Here is a 22,592-nt window from a genome sequence, read left to right as displayed (position 1 = left end):
TTAGAAAAAAAGAGGAGAAAGGTATATTGAAGAAAAAATTAACACAATGCAGGACAATTTTCATTGTGGTTTGAAAACATTACATTACATGTTTGTTCCTCCAACTGATGCCAGTAAGCTCCGAGAGGAAGACTTCTCTGGCATCTAAAAGACATACTGGGTCTTTAAACTCTTGAACGAACTCATTGACTTCTTGGCATGATTAGGTTATCATTAGAGGAGATTGCTATTTTTATGTGCTCTCTCAATTTACTCTCAATCATTTCGTTTAGTTTACTCTCTATTTGTAATATATTAACTCTATTCTCAGATTTAGATGGTCTTTAATTGAGGCAGACAACATAAATTAATTTAGTCACATATACAAAGTATCAATGTGTAAACAAACCACAAGTCTTAACACGTAGCAATACACAGAAAATATATCTACCAAAGATGCACTTTAAGACATACCAGACTCTGAGATATCGTCCCAGTACGGTGAGTCAAACTCATATTCTCCCTTCAAAATCTGATCAAATAATTTACTGTCATCATCGTCATAAAATGGAGGATACCCACATAGTCTGCAAAAGAAAGAAGGTTAAGTTTCGTCTTTTGAACAAATTTACATTGTTTCGCATGAAAACAATCCCTGGCTGGAAGAGAAAGTAGGCCTGTTGATCAGATGTGGTAGCACTACTTATATCTAAAAGTCTACTAATCTATAAATGCATAAACTGTACATGTTTATATAGATTTCCATCTAATCCATGGAATGAAATGAAAAAGTCTGAAAATGGAATAAGCACAAAAGCTATCACAACAGAAATTGGTTTGTAAGCATGCTCAGTAACTCATAATGTTATGTTTCTTCATAGTCATTATTATTATTAGTACATCACAAATATGATAACTTACAAAATGTACGATATGACTCCTATTGACCAGATATCTATGGCTTTTCCGTACGGTTTTTGCATCAAGACTTCCGGAGCAACGTATCCAGGTGTTCCACACGCTGTTGACATGTCGCCGGATTCTTCCATTTTCGACAACCCAAAATCACTGATCATTATCTTTGCATCTTCATCCGGGGAGTAGTATAACAAATTTTCAGGCTACAAAATTGTAATAATAATAATAATTTTCATTTGATAGGGCCGAAAGAGAATCATAAAAATGATTAGCAAACACAATATCTATGATGATGATACAGTAAGTACAAAAGCAACATTTTTAGAAGCAGAAAATTAGTTTTGGAAAAAAAATAATAATTATACGAATTATTGATCAAATAAAATTTAATACACAGGTAATAAAATAATATGTTTTGATGATATACACAGCCACCTAGTGAAACCGTTTCATTTTTCAATGCAACCTACAACTACTAAGTTTCTCTGAGGTTCACATTAATGGACCCTGGATTATTGAAAAGGTTATGAACAATGACATTAAGGCTTGAATATTTCAATTTCATTAATGTAATAGCATTCCTTTACTTCAACCACATAAAAAAAAGGATAAGGAAATGTTTATGTATATATTTTGTTCATTTTGATCTTGATAATACAGACTTTATACGGCTATAAAAGACTTCCTACTGTGTTACTTAATGGCTAAATAAACATATTGAATGTATCAATTACAAGTGCACATGATGAAACTGAAGAATGTTTATCTAAATCTTCAATGGTATATCAGCGAAAAATCTCAAGATAAAATCACTTTTATGATTATGAAACCGACTGGTGGTCTTTGAGTGTCTTCTAGGCTAAGGTAAATATTTGTCTTGTAAACGTACCTTTAGATCTCGATGCACGATTCCAAGATCATGGACAAACTTTATGGCCTCAAGAATTTGATGAATTGCAAAACTTGCATCTTTTTCAGTGTAGCTCCCTCTCTCGATAATCCGATCGAAAAGCTCTCCACCCGTCACTCTGTAAGAATAAAAGGGCAAATAATGTTACATAATGAGCAGTTAACGTAAACAACATTTTGAAATTGAACTTATAGATCAAATTATAGTATAAAAGAATAGAATAACATTTACAATATTAACATTAACAATGCCCTAATAATCTTAATAGTATACAAAATTTTCTACTTTTCGAGTTATATTTCACTCTTCAATGAGAATGGCTATTATTGGTTTATCTAGGTAAGCTAGGCATAAAATAGACATTCTTTAACATTAATCATAAAGTTATCCAATATTTTATGTTCCTTTTGTGCTACCCTTGATATTTTAAAATGAGGTTAAATTATTGAAACTAGGGAAGGGAAATATTTCTGAAATTTCTGAAAACTGAGGACACCTGTATGTAAATCATGCCACTTTCAGGCAAAATGGTAAATTGTTAGTTGGTTGCATTTGGTTTTTGTGACATCAACTGACTAGATTAGAAAAAGTTGTGTCTAGTTTGGTAATGCAAGGACTAAATATACAAGTCCAGAATGTAATATGAAATTAAATATGGAAATATACAGTATATGTATTAGTCAAATAAAAATAAATATATAACTATTTAATTTTAAATTTAATGTTGTTTATTATATCATGATATGTATGCATTTAAGAAGTAAGTACTGTATTAGTTATGAAATGTTCATGTTTAATATTTGTAATGTTAGTTTTAAGGCATGCATAACGACCCATTAGTATGCAGAAATGATTTTTTAAAGGTCATATTTTCTTGTAAACCGTTTGATCTACATATCTACCTATTTGTTTGATTGCAAAACAGTGGATCAGAAAAATAATTAATATTTTCTTTCTGGGATCAAACATCTTTTTTTCAGTCTTAGGTTCAATCAATTACTTGATTAAATATTACCCAGGCTTTCTTAAGCCCAGTGATATGCTAACTAGCCTAGAGTTTTCAGATAATGATCAGTCAGTAGAAAGCTCTGTCTACACTATCAAACTTTATGTGACAAAAAACATGATGATGTCATATCACTACAATATATGGGCATATCACTACCATATTTGGGCATATCACTACCATATTTGGGCATATCATACTTATCTCGTCAAACTAGTTTGATAGTGTAGACAGAGCTTTCTACTGACTGATCATTATCAGAAAACTCTAGGCTAGTTAGCATATCACTGGGCTTAACCGACAAATTCACAGTGTTATTAAAATATATTAAAGGAAATTGTTATTATTATAAACGATTTAAATATGTATAAAAGAGGAAATATAGGTGTTTTAAATAAACAGACCTTGGCATCCTAATCGTTTTTGGTTGAATAAAACTGTTCATATAAAGTTTATCTCTATCTTTAAATACAAAATTAAAATAGAAACCACAGTAAAAACTTCAACAAAATAAAATGTATTGATGGATGGAGATGACATGAGACAAAGTAAACCGTAGGGCACCTCTGTCTGCTCCTCCCACCTGTTTTAAAGAGTTTTTCTAATCAACAAATACTTATTTTCAAACTTCCAGATATACTCTCTACTTTAAATATATGGGAGAATCTGGGGCAGATCCAGAGGTAGCCCTTGCATACGCTCTTCTTTTGACAGCTAAAAATGAAATTATTAACATATTGGTATCTATTTTAGATTATTACTATTATATGTAAAAAAATGCTAGATTCATCCCTGCGAAGGACAATGCACTTACAATGTATTAATTCAAGGTAGACTTATATTCATAATTAATATATACAGATCAATAGTGTTTTGAGGACAATCTCTGTCAATGAATACTAAAGCAGAATATGATAAATCGTCAAGGCTTAATTACAAAATCAACCTATCAAAAAATAATAATATGAGAAGAAATGCAATTTGACACATGATATGTAATATGGTATATGATAGCATTCCTAACTGCAGGATAACTCCCATTTAAAGGGATATTCTTACACTGTTTAGAACACCTACCTATTGACAAATCTAACAATTTTTTGAATGGATTTCATTTGAAAATAGACAAATACGCAAAACAACATATGCTCAAATATTGAATCCCGCGCATCTCCTAATTTAGACATGGTTACCATAGCATTTATTTTTAAGTTGTTCAATACACTGAAATATACTGTACAGTGTTCTAATGATAACAAAATATTCATAGTTAAACAGTGCAAAATTTAATTCCACCTCAACAATTTCAGAGACCATGCTTGAGTACATCAGCATAATCGTAGTCCTGAACTAAAATATCAATTTTTACATAAGAAATATCCAAGTATAATCCCAGCTGGCCTCCTGGGATTATATCATATTTATTACACGTGACTGTATAATATCACTTTGTACAACTCCATTAGCATTTGTTGCAATAGAAGAATCTACCAGTCTAATGGTCTACAGTAATGTTATCCAATCTATGGACATACAAGCCAACTAATAAAAACATTATTTTAGCAGCATATCAATATAGATAGTAATGTTACTAATGGGATTACTCATATCATAACACTATGGATAAACTTATTAATTATCGCAAACAGTAATGTCAATATTGGCCAATGGGATTACCCCTATTATAAAATGCTTGGACTGGAATGTCAATATCCAATGGGATTATCCATACCATAGCACTTCGGATAAACATTTAAAAAACTACCAGACAATAATGTCAATATCGGCCAATGGGATTACCCCTATTATAAAATGCTTGGACTGGAATATCAATATTATTCAATGGAATTATATATATCATAGAACTTCAGAGAAGTATTTGAAATACTACTAGACAGCTGTAATGTCAACATCAGCTAATGGGATTACCCATATTGTAAAACTTCACATCACATTATTTGTAGGCGACTGATATATCAACATATTCAATGGCACCCATATCTTTAGAACCTCTTCGTAGCATGTTGACGTTGACCAATGGGATTAAGGTTAAATCCTTCACATTTAACCAACAGAAACATTAATATTGTCCAATGGGATTCCCTGTATCCTAGCACTAGGGCAATTTCTTATAACTTTTCTCTGTCAAGTAGATAAATGCTATGTAAATACAGTCCATCTAGGATAAATTACATCTAAAACAACATGACACCGAAAATCTATCTTAGCTATTTCTGACAACACTGAAATAAAATATTATTGTGAAACGGTATACACATGATCAGAAAACCTGTGAGAATAAGACAAATCGCTAAATCAACAATTCATATACATAAAATTAGTCAAATTAAATTACTATAGACCGACATTTGTATGTTGGCTATAAACATCTTTTTACATTTATTCCTCTCTATAATTTATGTCATTATTTGTCCAGTGATAAAGCATTGCATGATAATTCTGTATCATGAAAGGTTATATACCTAGATACACATGTGATACTGTATCATAGAATTTGACTATTATGGAAGGTGTACCGTACCTAGATATATCATACGTGATACACATGTGATGCTGTATCATATAATTTGTCATGATACTGAAGGAATTGTAGTAATACAATAAAAATGCCTAGTTTTTCACCCATGATGGGCAAGAAATATTCACTAGTTCAAATTAGAGTCACCATCTAACATCATTATTACATATTTAACTACTTAATTCACTCATCAATCGCCTCAATTACTTGCCAGTTTTCACTCAATCACTCTGTAATTTTCTCTCACTCACTTTGTAACTCTCACTATGCTATATTTAATTATAATCAATTAAACCTGTACAGAATTTAAACTACAATTGGCTTTTAGCTGCAACATTCTATTTCAATGGCTTTACTTTAACAAAAAAGGTTTAAAAACACTAACAAAATTTCCCTTCCAAGATGATATTAAAGGCAGGTTTTGCAAGTGGGGTTGGGCTTGTTACAGACACAGACAGTACCCTACCTACTATTTACCAAATATATTCTTTGGTTTAGTGTATATGAGACACAAGAATCGTTTAAACACTGTGGGTTGAGTAACCAACAGAACAATGCCTGCGATTCCAACCTGCACTAATTACAAAATCTGCCAGTTTTTGTACTACACTTACACCTTACCATATAAATGAAACTTGGAATATTTATTATCACTTATAGTCTTGTAATTCACAATTAGCTATCTAGCTTTAAAATAACCAACAGCTGCTGTGAACATCAATCAAAACTTAAGCTAATTAAATATTGTATACGAAACATATCCCAAGTGAACAGAAGAAATAAAATGAATACAAATGGTTAGTATAAAGCGTTTGTTCTACGGTACTTTTTTATTTACTTTTTTTAAATTTCACACACATCCAAAAGCGAGTAACTTGCCAATTACAGGATGGATAAACTATTTAATAATTTATCGTGCCTATAAACCAAGTCTCATTTGAGGCTTAGGGAGTGGAGTTGAAAGTGTCATGAGTTACAACCTTGGCACTAGCTCAGGATTGAACCCCGGACATTGGGATTGAAAGGCAAGCACATTAACCACCAAGCTATAGCTTTCTACTACCCTAACCATAGAAAAAAACTCATAGCAACTTAGCTAGATAATATGACAATGTGACAGGGTGCTATACAGTTTCTATTTCTGTAAACATAAATATTTAACTATAAACATCTTATAATATGTACATCAAAATAAATCAGTTATCTACAGTATCGTATCTGTTATAGGAAAAAGTTTTTTTAAAGTAATCTTCGAAAAGCATTAAAATAAATTGTCTGTATTTTCGATAGCGATAAGTGACTAGAGCTTGATTTTCTAGACGACAATAGCGTACTCATTTTTTATTGTGTGTCATTAAAGTAGTGACATTTTCGGTTAACATACATGCCAGCTACATTTTAATTTGTTCTATTTCTGTTTTAAATTAATGACACTGAGCGATAATAATAAAATGCACAGTGTTACAATCAAATATACTGGAATACAGTATAACATAAAATAACGGATATTTCTTCAGAGAACGAAATAGAGAAAAATAATTTCCAATTTAATTATTAAAAAACAACAGGCCTTTAGTGGTCTTAGCTGCAGCTGTTAATTGTTAATCAAACATCAATATACATTGTTCATTGTTCTTTTCTCTGGGCATGTACTATGAAGACATTAATGTGATAACAATATGTAGTCCTTATATTTAGGCTTTTAATTAGGCACGAGCTACAGTATGTTGCAATCTATTTGTTTTAATTTACATGAATCCGATTTGTCGGACATTACAAAGACATCTCACACACTTGCAAAAAACGTTACATCAATTAAAATGATCATTAGATCATTAGACTATGAACAACATTTTGTTTTAAATGTAGGGTGTATGAAATCTAAATATGAATGGCGGTATGATTCAACCGATGAAATGTTACTTGTCTCAATTTTAATCTACCAAGATTGTTCACATGGCCTTAGAGACAATAAAGAAAAATTTGAACTAAAAATCTTTCGGGACACATGTATGCTAACTCTTAAAAAGATAACTTGATAACATATTTATGTTCCAGTTGAATTTAAACTCATCAGGACATTCTCAATATTTACTTCCTTCTAGGAATTACATGGCGTACTACACTACTTAAACATTACTTAACATGAGCATATTTATGTAAATCTTAAGCAAATGACAACTATTTCCCAAAGCATATTGTAGAACTTTATTTATAGCCATCAAGATTGCATTTATCCTAAATTATCTGCCATTAAACCTAGCCAAAGCAGTCCATTATTGAATCCCCAGTGTTTCCCCGCTATAAATAATTAATTTATTGACTATATACCCTTTTGAAACATTTGACTATAGAACCCTGTGATTGGGTTGGAACAGTGTAGCCTATTATTGACTATGCCATAGACGAGTAATACCTATTTAATACTATAAATTGCCATTGATTCTAAAACTTAGTCCACTCATGTCATCAGATCTGACAATTTTGACACTAAGAGATGTCATAGTAATGTGATATTCATCATTTCTATCATTAAATTACTTGTATAGCTTAAACAAACTGTGTATTGCTAAATTTAACCTGTACAGTAAAAAAAATAAAAAGGTTTAAAAAATCTATATAAAAATGTCATATTATATGACATGCAATAAGGATTTAATAACGGGACACATTATATTTGATATTAATAGTTCAATATATAATTTATGTACCAATACTGCAGTTGATCATAAACGTTCACAGGCTATTTGTAGTCACTGGGAATTGCGCCCACGACAATCATTAAACCAGTAGACGACCCCTACACTTTTTGATTAATATCCTTTTTCGTAGATAACATGACTTTTGTATGTATGAACCTACAGCTTAACATCCCTTTCAAATGATAAGACAACGAACAACACAAATAACAATACTGACAACTCTTAAACTCCATACTTCCAAATGATCAGCTTCGGCTGGATGGGCAATCATTATTTAAACATACTGTATAGATGAAATAAATTACAAAAATTAAAATGCTTTCACCAATATTAATTATCACTAATATTAGATATTATGTATACAAAACAATGATATAATAATTCTATTGAAAAAAAGAAATAAAATTGATAATATAATAAATAATATTATAAAATAAATTAACAGACGTATTTTTGTAAAGCTTTCAATTAATTATTAACATTATTGTGTCTATTTGCGAAAATTATTTTATATGATTTATTATTAAAAATCCACATGTTAAATGTTTAATCAAAGCTAACATATACTACTTACATATATTAAATTCAGGTCAATTTGATGTAATCCACATAATAAGCCTCTCGGAAATCCATACACAAACAGTGTATTCAGTAACGCAAGTATTCCCATGGAAACCAACCACTATCCACTTTTTTTTACAGTGTGAAAGCAATTTATATATCTCAAGAGCCGACAAAAACATTGAATGTTTTGTGTTTGATCATAGTTTAAGTACTTTGCGGATACAAATGTGAAACAAAGATGGATGACAATCAACCTAACATTTATAATTTAAAGACGTAACTACTGTAACATTGTTACAGTATTATTAACAAGAATCACTCTGATTGCTTTAGATTTTAATTCAGAACTCATTCATCTGTTGTGTGGTGAGGTCTTCAATGAAGGAGTGGTGGTCAACAGGAAAGAAAGTCAGAGCTGCCTAAGCAATATTTTCTATGTATCCAATGAAAAAACATTTTCTGTCCCATCAATGGAAAAAAATGGATTAATCAATAAAACTCTTATTAGTCCATGATCTGGAGAAAAGGTCTTGTGAACCATCTAATAATACTGGACATTATTCATCAACACTATTCATTGTTCGAAGTGAACCATCTCAAATCCATATTGAACGTTAGCCTAGCATCTTCAGAATAAAACCTTATGTGATCAGGATCTAAATATAAACGATCTAGCGAGAACCATGTGATCAGGATCTAAATATAAACAATCTAGCAAGAACCATGTGATCAGGATAAATATAAACAATCTAGCGAGAACCATGTGATCAGGATCTAAATATAAACAATCTAGCGTGAACCATGTGATCATAATCTAAATAATAACAATCTAGCGAGAACCATGTGATCAGGATAAATATAAATAATCTAGCGAGGACCATGTGATCAGGATCTAAATATAAACAATCTAGCGTGAACCATGTGATCAGAATCTAAATAATAACAATCTAGCGTGAACCATGTTATCAGAATCTAAATAATAACGATCTAGCATGAACCATGTTATCAGGATGTAAATATAAACAATCTAGCAAGAACCATGTTATCAGGATCTAAACAATATAGTGTGAACCATGTTATCCGGATCTAAACAATAACAATCTAGCGAGAACCATGTTATCAGGATATCAACAATATAGTGTGAACCATGTAATCAGGATATCAACAATCTAGCGTGAACCACACAACCCTATTTGGACAACCTGCCTACATACTTCACTTACAAAATTACAGTCTAGTTAACTGTAACGTCGTCAAACGACTAACTTCTGCACAAAAATAAATCAATAAAATATCAGGTGTTTGTCTAAATTGTCATATCAATTTTTAATAGTTGTCATAATTAGATTTAATTTCCGCTGATAAAATATATATCTAGACAATCATACAGAATATATGAAAATAATATCAACAAAATTTATTTTATAAAATATATTTAAAATATTTATGTTGTATTATTTATCCTACATTCAATATTTAAATGAATCAAATGTTTCTGAGCTCTGATTGGTTGCGCATTATTTTTACATCACAAAAGTAGATGGAAATATGAATACACATGTGCATAAAACCATGCTTTAATTCAGAAGAGCAATAGTCAATTTTTTAAATATTATATAAATAGTATATTTTCTTTTTATAACAAAACTGGTAGACTAACTATTTGAAAAGTAATTAATACTTAAAATCTGTATGAGATAATGATAATGTAAACTTGATGTGTTAAACTCTCCAGAGATCAAAAAGATAGAAACAAAAATTACGATCAAGAAAGTGGTTTATACGGCTTACTGGTAGCATTAGAAAGAGTTAGCAGTATTAAACAGAGCAATGACCAAAGGAGAGTGAGTCTTAAGTTGCTTTCAGACAGAAGATATGGAAACAATGTCGGTTTGATTGATGGTATAGAATCTTAAGGTGTGTTCAGATGTACAAAATTTGCAAGCTTTCGTTTCGGGATGACAGACAAAGGAAACAGAATACACTTTTTACTGTTTAATTATTCTTCTTCATCAAGTGTCTTAAAACAGAATTGCCCTAATATTTTACACGTTTATTTACTTTGGTTTCAAATGTAACATTAAACATTAAATGCTACAGGTATGAATGCTAGACTTGTGATCTAAAGCTACTATGTTCAAGTCTCATCTGACACACTTTTTTGTCTTCCTATTTTTAAACTGATTGAAATATATATCCTAAATTTCCTTATTACTGGGTGTTAACACATACAATACATATAAAAAATTAATTTTGTTGTAAATTATGTAAAATTAATGTGTAAATTATGCAAATCAAACCAACAGTGGTGTTGGTAGTTTATGAATGCTGCTTACCTGGATAAACCAACAATAGCATTTCTCCTCAAAAAGAGGAGTTTTCATTGAATTCCCTTTCTACAAATAGTATAGTCCATGAACTATGGCCTCAATTGGTTTATCCAGGTAAGCTCGGCACAAGATATACTTCTACTTTTTATATATGAAATCATAAAAACAAGACAGAATGCAAAGGAAATGATAAAGCAATAATTATGAAATTGAGGCAAAGTATGAGCAAACTTTAAATGAAAAAAGTAAGGGAAACAGGTGAATATTATAACATAAAATTTCTAATATGTTTTCAAACAATGCAAAATGTGAGATCATTTGTTGCTGGGGTACATTATAGAAATGAAATAGTGTTGATATTTCCAAAAAAAAAAGCATAGGAAACTAGAGATTTACTGTATTCTTGTTATAAAACCAGTTTAGAAAAAAAAACAAAATTCAGCTGCAGGCAATTTTGATATACCTTTAATTACCTTTTTATTGACAATATAATTATGATATTTAAGGCAATATTAAGTTGTTTATAATCTCAATATCTATCGCAAAGATAGTGATGATTTAAACTTCATATTTTATAAAAATACGCCCAAAGGTTTGCTTTTCATGTAGAAATGGTAATTTACACTATTCCGAGAAGTTCTTGTGGTCATCTATATATAAATTTACGTAAGGGCAAAATTCGGTAAATCGCGCCTTACTTCTAGAATGTTTACTCGATGGTATATAAAGTTGGTTCGTACTTTCGATACTGATTTTAACCACCTGATGTAACCCTGTTTACTAATTAAATGGAGTTCGATAATTAGTTATTGACGATTAAAACGAATTTAGATTTGCCCCAAATAGGGGTGTTTTCCGATCGTGGTATACACTGTCCAATGCATGTCTATCTTGAAAAATACCCGCATACAATAATACGAGGATGCTTCGCATTTTCCTATCTCCTCCTATGATAATTGTTTTTAATGGATGAAAACCGGTTGAACAGCTCGAGTACAGCATCATAATGTTGAAGACAGACCTATTTTCTTAAAAACATACTATTTTGATAGATTTAATATACATTTATACAAATGTATTGATTTCCGATGAATGGAACATTCCAATAATAACTCTTTGCTTTAACACAAGTAATAATAATAATAATAATAATACCACATTTATATAGCGCCCTTTTCATGAGTAATCATGCTCAAAGGCGCTTTACAAGCATTATTACCCCAGTATTTTTTTTGGGATCAAACACGTATGGAAACATACTCCCATAATGCAGCCGGTAACCAGCGCAAAGTTGTGTGTAGATCTAACTGGGTACCCATTTATACACCTGGGTGGAGAGAGGCAACGTAAGTAAAGTATCTTGCCTACGGATACAAGCAATGCGGCGAGAGTTGGATTCGAACCTAGGTCTGACGATCGGTAGTGGTACGTGTATCGTTACATGTACTACCGTATTCTATTTCAATCGACTATGACAGTGACAGTTTTAACAATAAAGTATTAAGTCGCAAATGTGTTACTGTATCAAGTGGTATATTATTTATAGGCCTGTGAGTAGGCCCTACTGTTATACAAAACGTACAATATACAAATAAACTGTACTACTGACAGTTGCTTCTCAATGTTTGTATTAATTAATAATTACAAAGAATATAAACGTTGTAGTGGTACGTGTATCGTTACATGTACATGCTATTTCAATGGACTATAACAGTGACAGTTTTAACAAAGTATTAAATCGCAAATGTGTTACTGTATCAAGTGGTATATTATTTATAGGCCTATCAAACATGAAAAACATATTTCGTTACTGAGTAGATAAAGAATATATTAAAACATTGTTCTTCTTTGTACCCATATCCTCTTCCCCATCCCTCAACCCTAATATTACACACAAAACACAAATTGGGTTTGTTTAAATGAGTCCAAATAACAAATTTGGACTCATTTTGTGACAAGTTTCTCTTTCGGAAGTAATTTCCAGTGTGCTAATTTCAGTTCAATACATAAATCATCGTGTCTATTTATTCGTTTCTGTAAACAATAATAACTATTATCATCCTGCAGTACGTACATTAAAAAAAAGAATTTTTTTACGCTGAAATTACTGTGTATTCGAGAACCATCTGTGGGCACGACCTAGATGGTACGCGAGCGAAGCGAGCGTACCATCTAGTCTTATATAATTCATGATAAAATATGTTTGTATCTGTAATGATTTGACCTGATTTGACTTGATATACTGTGAAATGCTACTATAACAGCATCGTGGCTTTCATGCTATGTTCCAAGTCCAATAGTTCAGTCTACACTGCAAAACAGTAGTCACATTTTAATCACAGTTGACTCAACATTTTATATGTTGCTATATACACATTGTATGAAAAAGATCTTATTACATTTATTATTTATATGTATACTCTATTGGATAAATTCAAACTCTTGCTTTATATAGAACACTTTTAATCACTAGACCACAAAGATTTTAAAAATTTGATAGCTAGTAAAATCATTATTAGATACTATACAGTACATATATGCCTAATGAATGTTATAAAAGATTTAAATCATATTATGCTATTTAATATATTAAGTTATATAATTCATAAATATTAAAAAGGTGGTATACAAATGATGACCATTGTCTAATTGCTTAAAGCCCCATTCCCTACGTTTTTTAGATCTAATTTAAGATCACAAACTATATTTAATGTAAAAATAATAATATATGGTCCTATTGCGATAACTTTTTTCGTCTTTAAACGGTTAAAAATGTGAAAAATAAATTGATTCTAATAATTATAGCGGCCCGCTATATAAATCCCAAATGCATTGCGCGCGGATTGATATTTTTGTTTTTCACCTGTAATTCGCCCACTTTTCGATCGATCGTGAAGCCAAAACAAATGGAAGACTCCTAACTTTTCAGCGAAAATACCGGGTTTTCCCCAATTTGTATCAATGAAATCTGGCAAAAATAGAAAGACAATTAATGCAGCAACTATACAACGTCAGGCTAGGTATATAGCTAGCGTACGATGTTCGTACGTTATCGATGTTTACCAGCTAGGCCTACAAAACTAAGCCTAGCTAGGCTAGGCCTAAGACCGTCCACAAGAGGTCGATTGCCGCAAGCTACTTAGGTAGTGCATTGTTTCTCACTTTTTATCATAATTTACCATAAAACGTACATTTAAGACAAGGAATGACATGGTTTAATGTTTTTAAAGTGATATATATGTATTATTTTCCAAAAAAACGTCCAAAATTGCAGGGAAGGGGTCTTTAATTACATAACAGCTCAAATCACTGCCAGATACAGTATAATGATTGTAATAAAAATGTGTAAGTTATATATATAGTATTTATAAATCAATTTACCGTAAGATAGTATGACAACCAACCATTATCCATTATCTAAATTACATTTTGATGGATGTTCATTAAAAAAATTCTGTATTAAGATATAGCATTTTGTTGGAAACACTAATTCCTATAATCTATGACAATTTATGACATTACGGTACTCAGATCAGGTTAGGGCATTAACCCATGTTGGTTTTTTTAAATTTATAAAGTATTATATGCATATTAAGATACAGCATACAGGATGCTTTGATTCTCCTATTCTATCATATCTGCTATTGCCTGCTGAGTGATATAGCAAATAACACAGCTATATCCCAACAGGTGTATATAGTTTATGCATTATATTCTAGCAACATCACAAATCTCCTTGCCTGGATGTACGTCACTGAAGCCATGCACGGCTTAGTACAAGACACAACGTAGAAGATAAGTAGCTTAGTGTCGTTTGTCTATTGCCACACGGCAGGCGTATATCAGGCGTACATGGTCATGTGATGTGCGTCAATCATCACAATCATGGCTTACTGCGGTTGTATGGCAGTATTAACTCGGTAGCGCACTCATACACTTTTTACATTAGCAGGTCTAATGTTTTAATTCATTAATTTTTATATGAATTCATTTCTACATTTAACCAGCTCTCATAATAAGTTAGAATTAAATTCTAGTTCATTCTTTTGTTGTATGCTCTCCTTCACATTGCTATTGATGCGCTAGGTCATAGCAGTTCAAAATTAATATCATTGAAGGATACAAACAATATTTAATAATTTATATCAGCTAAGTTATCTGACATTATTGCAGAAACTACATTTTTTACTGCAATTTAATGTATGATTTAAGTTATTTTGATGTAAAAGTTTATGAGGCAGTCATTGCAATAATTGATAATTACCAAAAAAGATAGCTAAGATAATTGCAAATACCGGTTAAAGAGTAAACCAAATATAGTATAGTTACTGCAGTAATTGCAGTAAAATACTTTTGATATGTTCCCTAGTTTTAATCAGCTTTATTGTATATGAAACATGCAATCTGCAAATGATAATATGCAAGTTTAAAAAAACCAAGATTCAAACTCTTCTGCTTAATACATCAGACACTCTATCATTAGACCACCAGGTTCTCAGGTATGTTCACATTCTGAATGTACTTAAGAGAAACCAAATCAATATTCATACTTAAAATACTTATAGTATGCAAGTTATTTTTATTAATTAATTTCAGTTTTTGTTAAAATTTGTCACATGCCAAGCAAAGCCATCCTACGCTTGTTATCAATTAACATAAATAAAAATAATATGTTAGAAGTGGGATGGAAAAGAAGTGCCCGTGAAAACATGTTTGTATATAATTGATTGTTTGTAAGCATTATGTTGACATTAATTGATCCTACTGTATTCTACTGGCAGAATATGGATATAATTTATTTAAAAATTATTCAACAAATTTATATTCTATAGAATAAAAAAAATCCAAATCAATATAAATGTTTAATTAGCAGAATCTTTAATTAGTTATTGAGAGGATGACGTGATGGAGGATTGAACAAGTCAAGGCCACCTCATCAGTTGTTTTATTCTTTGACGTCAATAGAAAATTGTTCTGATATGATTATCCACACATTTCATATGGCCTAACACAACAACACATATGAATTGATTTATGAATATTATGACAAAATATAATATAAAATCACTCTCACTGCAGGAATAATAATAATATAAAAAACTGTATAAATTAAATTATTAAATTTTTTTATAGCAAATTAGTCATTTTATATTGGGAAAAATCAAATGAAAAAAATCTATTAGGAAATATAATGTTATTGTATAGCATTAGCCTAACACAACAACACATATAAATTGATTTGATTTATAAATATTATGAAAAAAAATTATAAAATCACAGCTGGAATAATATTTGTTTTATTATAACACTATAAAAAAATTGTAATTTCAAAAAATTTTGTAAAAAGCAAATTAATAAATATATGAAAAAAACAACCATTAGGAATTGTTTACATATATGTGTATCAGAAAATATTTATGACTACCTGTGACAACCATGGAACAGTAATATTTATTTCATTTTTGTACTAGAGTGTAAAATGCTTTTCACCTATTACATAAGACATTGACGCGACATTTTACTAAAGATAGACACATTTTTATGTGCGCATCAATTTAACACCTTTTATACATTTCAGTCACGTAAAAACCTAAGTAATTCACGACATCATGTATGCGTGAAAAAAACAACTTATTTCATTTTATTTAAATGCATTTTGAAATATTAAAACCTTAATGAAAATTCACATTGTCGAACAACATCCGTATTACAATGGTGTTTGGAAAAACAAGTTTGTAAAAAAGCGATCGTAATACTTTGTTAGACACATTACAGAAAGCCTATACATACTGTAGTAATGTTACATATTAAATGGCATGCAATGTTCTTTCCTTGTAACATGGAGGTATAAATATATATACCTCCATGCTTGTAAGTACAGGTAGCAGTTGGAACATTGTTTCATACAACAAACAATTTTGTTTGTCTTTTAGTATTTTGGAATAACGATATAATTTGTATTATTATTATTTATACAAATGTCAAGATAATATTTTGTTTGTTTCTTGTGCTTGTAACATATCAGAATGAAATAGATAGCAATTTTTGACTGAACTAAACCCTAAATAAACCTTTCTTCTCGCCACAATGCCATAATATAATAAGAACTTTAATACTAAGTACTGTATATTATTTTCAGAACTGCTATTCACTGTGCATTACAAGAATAGCAACTAGCACTAGTTATTGATACATTTTGAATGGAGAATAAAAGAACAGGTTGAGGTCTCTCTATTCAATACTTATTGTATGTAAGCAGGCTGGTTTCATAAAGGGAAACAATAATACACTACGATTACTGTATTATGTTGTTATTACAAATTCAATTCAAACACAGCATCTACTTATTGTATTTAACTACTGTGGAGTAGCTTTGTGCCAGGGAGTTACAAGATTGGTCAGATGTTTGCCCTACTGACGTAATTTTGTACTTTATACTACTTGGGCATTGAGAACACTATTATTACACCAGATATGACATGGTTTTTTTACATAGTTTCCCTCTTGAAACACTATCATAAAAATTCAACCACAATTCTTAATTCTTAAGGCTTGCAAACCGCAATTTTGATACAAATGACACTTGCCTTCTTTCCTAAGTACTAAATTTATGTTCTTATATTTTTGTATGAAGATCTACTGTATAACTCCACATATACAGCAAATGTTGTCAGCCTTACATTTACAAGGAGATATTTTTGTTCCACCCATGAGTCTTTTACTACTATAAGTCAATAGTACTGAAGTCGTCTAGCTACTTAATTCCTGAATACAAATTGGTACATTTCCAACATTGACAGACACTCTTAACATGGTGCAGTAAATCAAAGGCTTCAACATGTCCAATTCCTGCGATAGCCTCTCAAGACTACTCCACTACTGTCAACAGAGATAAATGTAACCCCTTATTTTATCGACTTGACAAATTTGTTGACGACTTCACCTAATTAGTGCTAATGATTTACATCTCGCAATACAAAAAGTCATTTTGCACTTCACCTCTGAATCTTACAAAAAATCTATAATAAATCGATTTAAGTTTAAGAGAAGATGGATTAAATATATTACAATTAAAACTGCTGCAAGTGAAAGTTGATATATTTCTATCAAATATAATTAAAGTTATGAAGTTGTTTGTGCATAAATGTCATGGCGATTGGTGAAGGTGGGCGGGGCTTCAAGCATAAATGTCGTTCCTGTCCTCCTACTCCATCCAGAAATATCCATAAATAAATTATGTAAAAAAAATTAATTAAATTCTTTTACCTAGAGGTTCTAGTCATTTTAAAAAACAAGTCAAATTATTTGCTTAGGTTATTTTTAAAACTTACGTAAGCAAAATTAAATTAAACAAACTTAAGATTTTTAGGCTAAAGCACACTAGACAAACCTTCCACAGAAAAAGTATAGCCATAAACCATATATGGTATAAGGAAGTCTGTGTTTCCTTCCTTCTTGACACAAATAGACCTACTACACCTTCACTGTAAGGATGGTAAATCTATTGTATGCTTATCACAACCATCAATGTAAAATCATAAACACAATACATAGTGCAATATGCTCCCAGTTCCATAAACATCTTCCAACACCCCTTCCTCTAAATGGCAAAACCCAAGATTGACGAATCATTCCCGGGAGTTATTCCTACTTACTTACTTAAGTACTAACTTTAAGCTCTGTCTACACTAGTAAATTAGTTTGACAAAAAAGTATGATGTGCTCAAATATGGTATAGTGATCACATTTTTGTTTTGTCACATAAAGTTTGATAGCGTACACAGAGCTTTACAAGTGTTAAGTGTAAGTATTTATCTTCAATTTACATCAAATATATTATAAGAATATATAAATGAAATATCCATAGTAATTCTGCCTAAAAAAAAAAGTATTTTACTAGGGATTGTGTTAAAATTATTGTACTGCATTTACTGAAGTACAGTAACTACATTTTCTGGTTGCAACAATGTATGATTTTAGTTTGTTTGAATAAGGAAGTTTATGAGGCAAATACTGCAATAAAAAGTGTGTATGATTATTCAGCTTACTATAAATATTGCATAAACAGGTTAAAGAGTAAACAAAATGTAGATACTGCAGTAACTGCAGTAGAATAATTTTGACGGTTCCTTCTATTCTATTTTATCATGATAATCATTGGATATCTGAAAAAAGGTTTTAACACAGTATCCCACAATTATGCATACAACAACAATTTTGATGTAATCAGCATTACCAATTTTTGCAAATTACATTGCTTTCTTTTATGTAATTATGTAATCATGGCTGAATTAATTACCCATGGCCGAACAAGTTACGTTTCATGGATGATCGCCCATATACGAAATGATGCTGAAAGATTAAATTAGTGAACATGACTGCATTTTGCACTCCTTTCATCATTATCATAATTTTAGCAATCAGTATTAAAGTCACCTTACAATATTGATTTGATTTACAACAATTGGTAGTGAGGCAATTGTTTTCTACTGTATAATGTGTGATATCGTGAGAGGCTAAAAGACAAGCTGTTAAATCTAGTCTCGTTTTAGTACTTGCCAAGCATCTGGTACCTCTCCTAATTAGTAATGTGCTAGCAGGCTCAATATGAAAACTGATCAGTGCCTAGACAATATGTTATAAACTGACTTTATATTCCTGAATAAATAAGGTTTATCGCAAATAGCGTGCGCGACACATGGTGAAAAACTGTACTGTACGTACATGATTTGTTGTTTGTGCGTAGGCATAGTGATATTTGCTCCCGAACCCTTCCCATCATGCATTGTGCAATGACCTTCCTCCCAAAATCAAGCTATTTGTGATAAACCTTATGGAATACTGTAGTATGGCGTACACAACCTCTTGATGCTAGCCAATCATCAATTGTCACTGGTGGGCTAGCCAATCATCAATTGTGACTGGAGGGCTATTCGATCATCAATTGTCACTGGTGGGCTAGTATATCACCAATTGTCACTGGTGGGCAAGTAAATCATTGTCATCAATAATCAATATCACTGATACTGTCCAGTCTATTGATGATGTCACAACATTGATGACCTGAATTCTGATCGCAATCTTTTAATAATGAAACTGTGACCTTCAACCAATCAAGTATGTCAATTGTATGGCAAGCAAAACATACATTATCTACAGCGTTTGTAACAAATAATCTGAGTGAAGTCACTAAAAATCACTAATACCTGTATGACAAAATTTGCATAACAGGTGAAAGACTCAGGTATATGTATGTTGGTTCAATAGACTCAATTGACATTGGCGCTAGACAGAAAGATGAGAGATGAAATCTGCAAACTGCTAGTAAATGTTAAGTGCTTGTTACGGCAGTAGAAACGGAACTAAGATATTAGAAAGGGTAGAAGGAGAGGGAGCATTGGAGGTCAGAGTTAGAAAATAATGTACAAAATGACCTTTTTTATATCACTATTAAACAGGGGTGGGGTGAAGCTCTGTAACGACCTTTCATTCATTGAAACGTTAAAAATCTATTATAATTTTACACAATTTATTAAGTACATAATATTATATATTATAAGAAATAATCAATTTTTAATCATACTACCATTTTTAATACAGAAGAGAAAGCATTAAAGATCCATTATAATTAATGATTAATATAGTCTTGTTATAATTAACGTTTCTAATTATGGTAATTGTGCATGGTTGTAGTTTAATTGCTAGTTTGCTAGTTATGACACACGTGGACAGCTGCTGCTGTAAGAGCTTAGCACTGATATAGCAACACTGTAGTGTATTACAAAAAAGGGTAAAAATCCCACTGTACAGAATAGGTAAAAATCCTGTATTAAAATAGATCTATCTTGACCAGGAGTTTGATTGAAAAGTTCATATAAAAAAGTATTATTTGAACTGTCACTTGCCATTGGTCAAATATATGTCTTTGCGTTACGTCCTAGTGAGAACCAAGCTTAAAAGGACCACTGGAAGAAAAGGTCAAAGGTCATCTTGAAAAGAAGCCCTGATTGAAAAAGAAGTAGTATGGTTTAAGAAAAATAACCTTTTGAAAAGAAATTTTCAGGAGGAATGAAAGAAATCATTAATTTATTGACAAGACTGACAATATTTCATAGTTTTTATGTTTAATATTTTTTCTTAGATGCTAGCTTACATAAGGCGCATCCATCAACCAATTTCTTTTTAAAATGCAAAAACAGACTTGTGTTATTATTCCAAAAATAACCTGTATGCAAAATATCGATTAACACAATTAGGAATAATGTCATTTGTCGGTTTATCCCGGTAAGCTAGGCATGAAATAGACTTATACATTTTGATGTTGTCGCTCTCTTTTACCTACTGTTATTGCAAAGCATAAAATAGACTTATGCTGTGTGCAAAACAAGGAAAAATATCATAAAATATTTAATGATGTTATTTACATTGAAATGTGAATAGGCAACACAGATTTTGGCGACACTAGTATTTGGAACAATAAACTACAGTACATAAAACTATTATATTAATTTTCTAAAGAAAACCTGAGACTTGTCGTACTGTACTTGAGTAAATGACCTCTGTTGGATATAGGGAAGTGGAGGAAATGTAGGAGGTGTGTTGGCTGGAGACATATGAGGGGTTGGGATATACAGTATAATGGGTTGGGATATATGGGTGGGAGATATTTGAGGGAGAGGGATTTTAGGAGCGATGATGAACAGAAAGGATATTTTGGAAATTAGAGGAAATGTTTGAGATACTGTATGGGCCGTGTTGGAGATGAGCGCTGGGTAGATACAAGGAATGGGGAAAATATGAGGAAGAGGGATGATGGGGAGGGTAAATATGAGATGACATTTTGGAGATGAGAGAACATGGGATGGGTGGGAGATAGAATGATTAGACTACCAAACAAATGGTTACATTACATTACAATGTATTTCTTATCATGAACCACCAGGCCACAACATGACTAATTAAATTAAACTTGAATAAAAAACTTACAGTTGAATGACAAGGTAAACACTACTCTTGCTTTCAAACAGTTCCTTCAGCTGTACAATATGAGGATGTGTGATTCTAGAATAATAAACACAAACAATATGCAATGTTAAATCATCATTTTTACCTTAAGCTCTGTCTACACTATCAAACCATGTGATGTGCCCAAATATGGTAGTAATATGATGTAATCATGTCCATATATGGGCACAGAAAATGTTGTTGTCACATACAGTTTGATAGTGTAGACAGAGCTTTTGAAGTTATTGCATACAGATATATTTTGGCTAGACCTCACACCAGGTCAGCCAACAATATAACTATTTGATATTGTATTTTTAAGTAGAAAATTCATTCCCTATGGGGTGTGATTATCTCCATAATTGTTGATTATTTTGTCGACAAAGTATACATCACAGAAAATTGGTCAACAACAACACACTAAAATCATTAATGCTTTATTATGCACATTTTCTGACAGGTTAATGGATTGTAACAATAACTTAGTAAAAGGTATATTAACCAGTCGTAGGCGTAGGCATTATCATTATAGCTATTACATTGTATGTACTGTAACTTGTATTACCATATCAACTACATTGAATAACAATAATAACATGCCTAATACATCGATAGTAGCAATACATGTATATTTTAGTAG

At 31.1% G+C, this 22,592-nt stretch overlaps 1 protein-coding gene across 1 annotated transcript in view; it reads right to left on the bottom strand.

Moving 5' to 3' along the window:
• The window catches only part of LOC140059516 (calcium/calmodulin-dependent protein kinase type 1D-like), a 48,023-nt gene that overhangs the window by 14,915 nt on the left and 10,516 nt on the right, over window positions 1-22,592 (bottom strand). Inside the window, exons 3-6 of the mRNA XM_072105445.1 lie at window positions 21,935-22,009; window positions 1,787-1,925; window positions 901-1,100; window positions 454-566 (exon numbers count right to left, since the gene is read on the bottom strand). Coding sequence (XP_071961546.1) covers window positions 454-566; window positions 901-1,100; window positions 1,787-1,925; window positions 21,935-22,009 — 527 coding nt within the window. The remainder of the gene's footprint in view (window positions 1-453; window positions 567-900; window positions 1,101-1,786; window positions 1,926-21,934; window positions 22,010-22,592) is intronic.

Source organism: Antedon mediterranea, chromosome 9 (genome assembly GCF_964355755.1).
Source record: "Antedon mediterranea chromosome 9, ecAntMedi1.1, whole genome shotgun sequence".
In the NCBI taxonomy this organism is placed as follows: domain Eukaryota; kingdom Metazoa; phylum Echinodermata; class Crinoidea; order Comatulida; family Antedonidae; genus Antedon; species Antedon mediterranea.
This window is presented reverse-complemented; position numbering and strand designations above follow the sequence as displayed.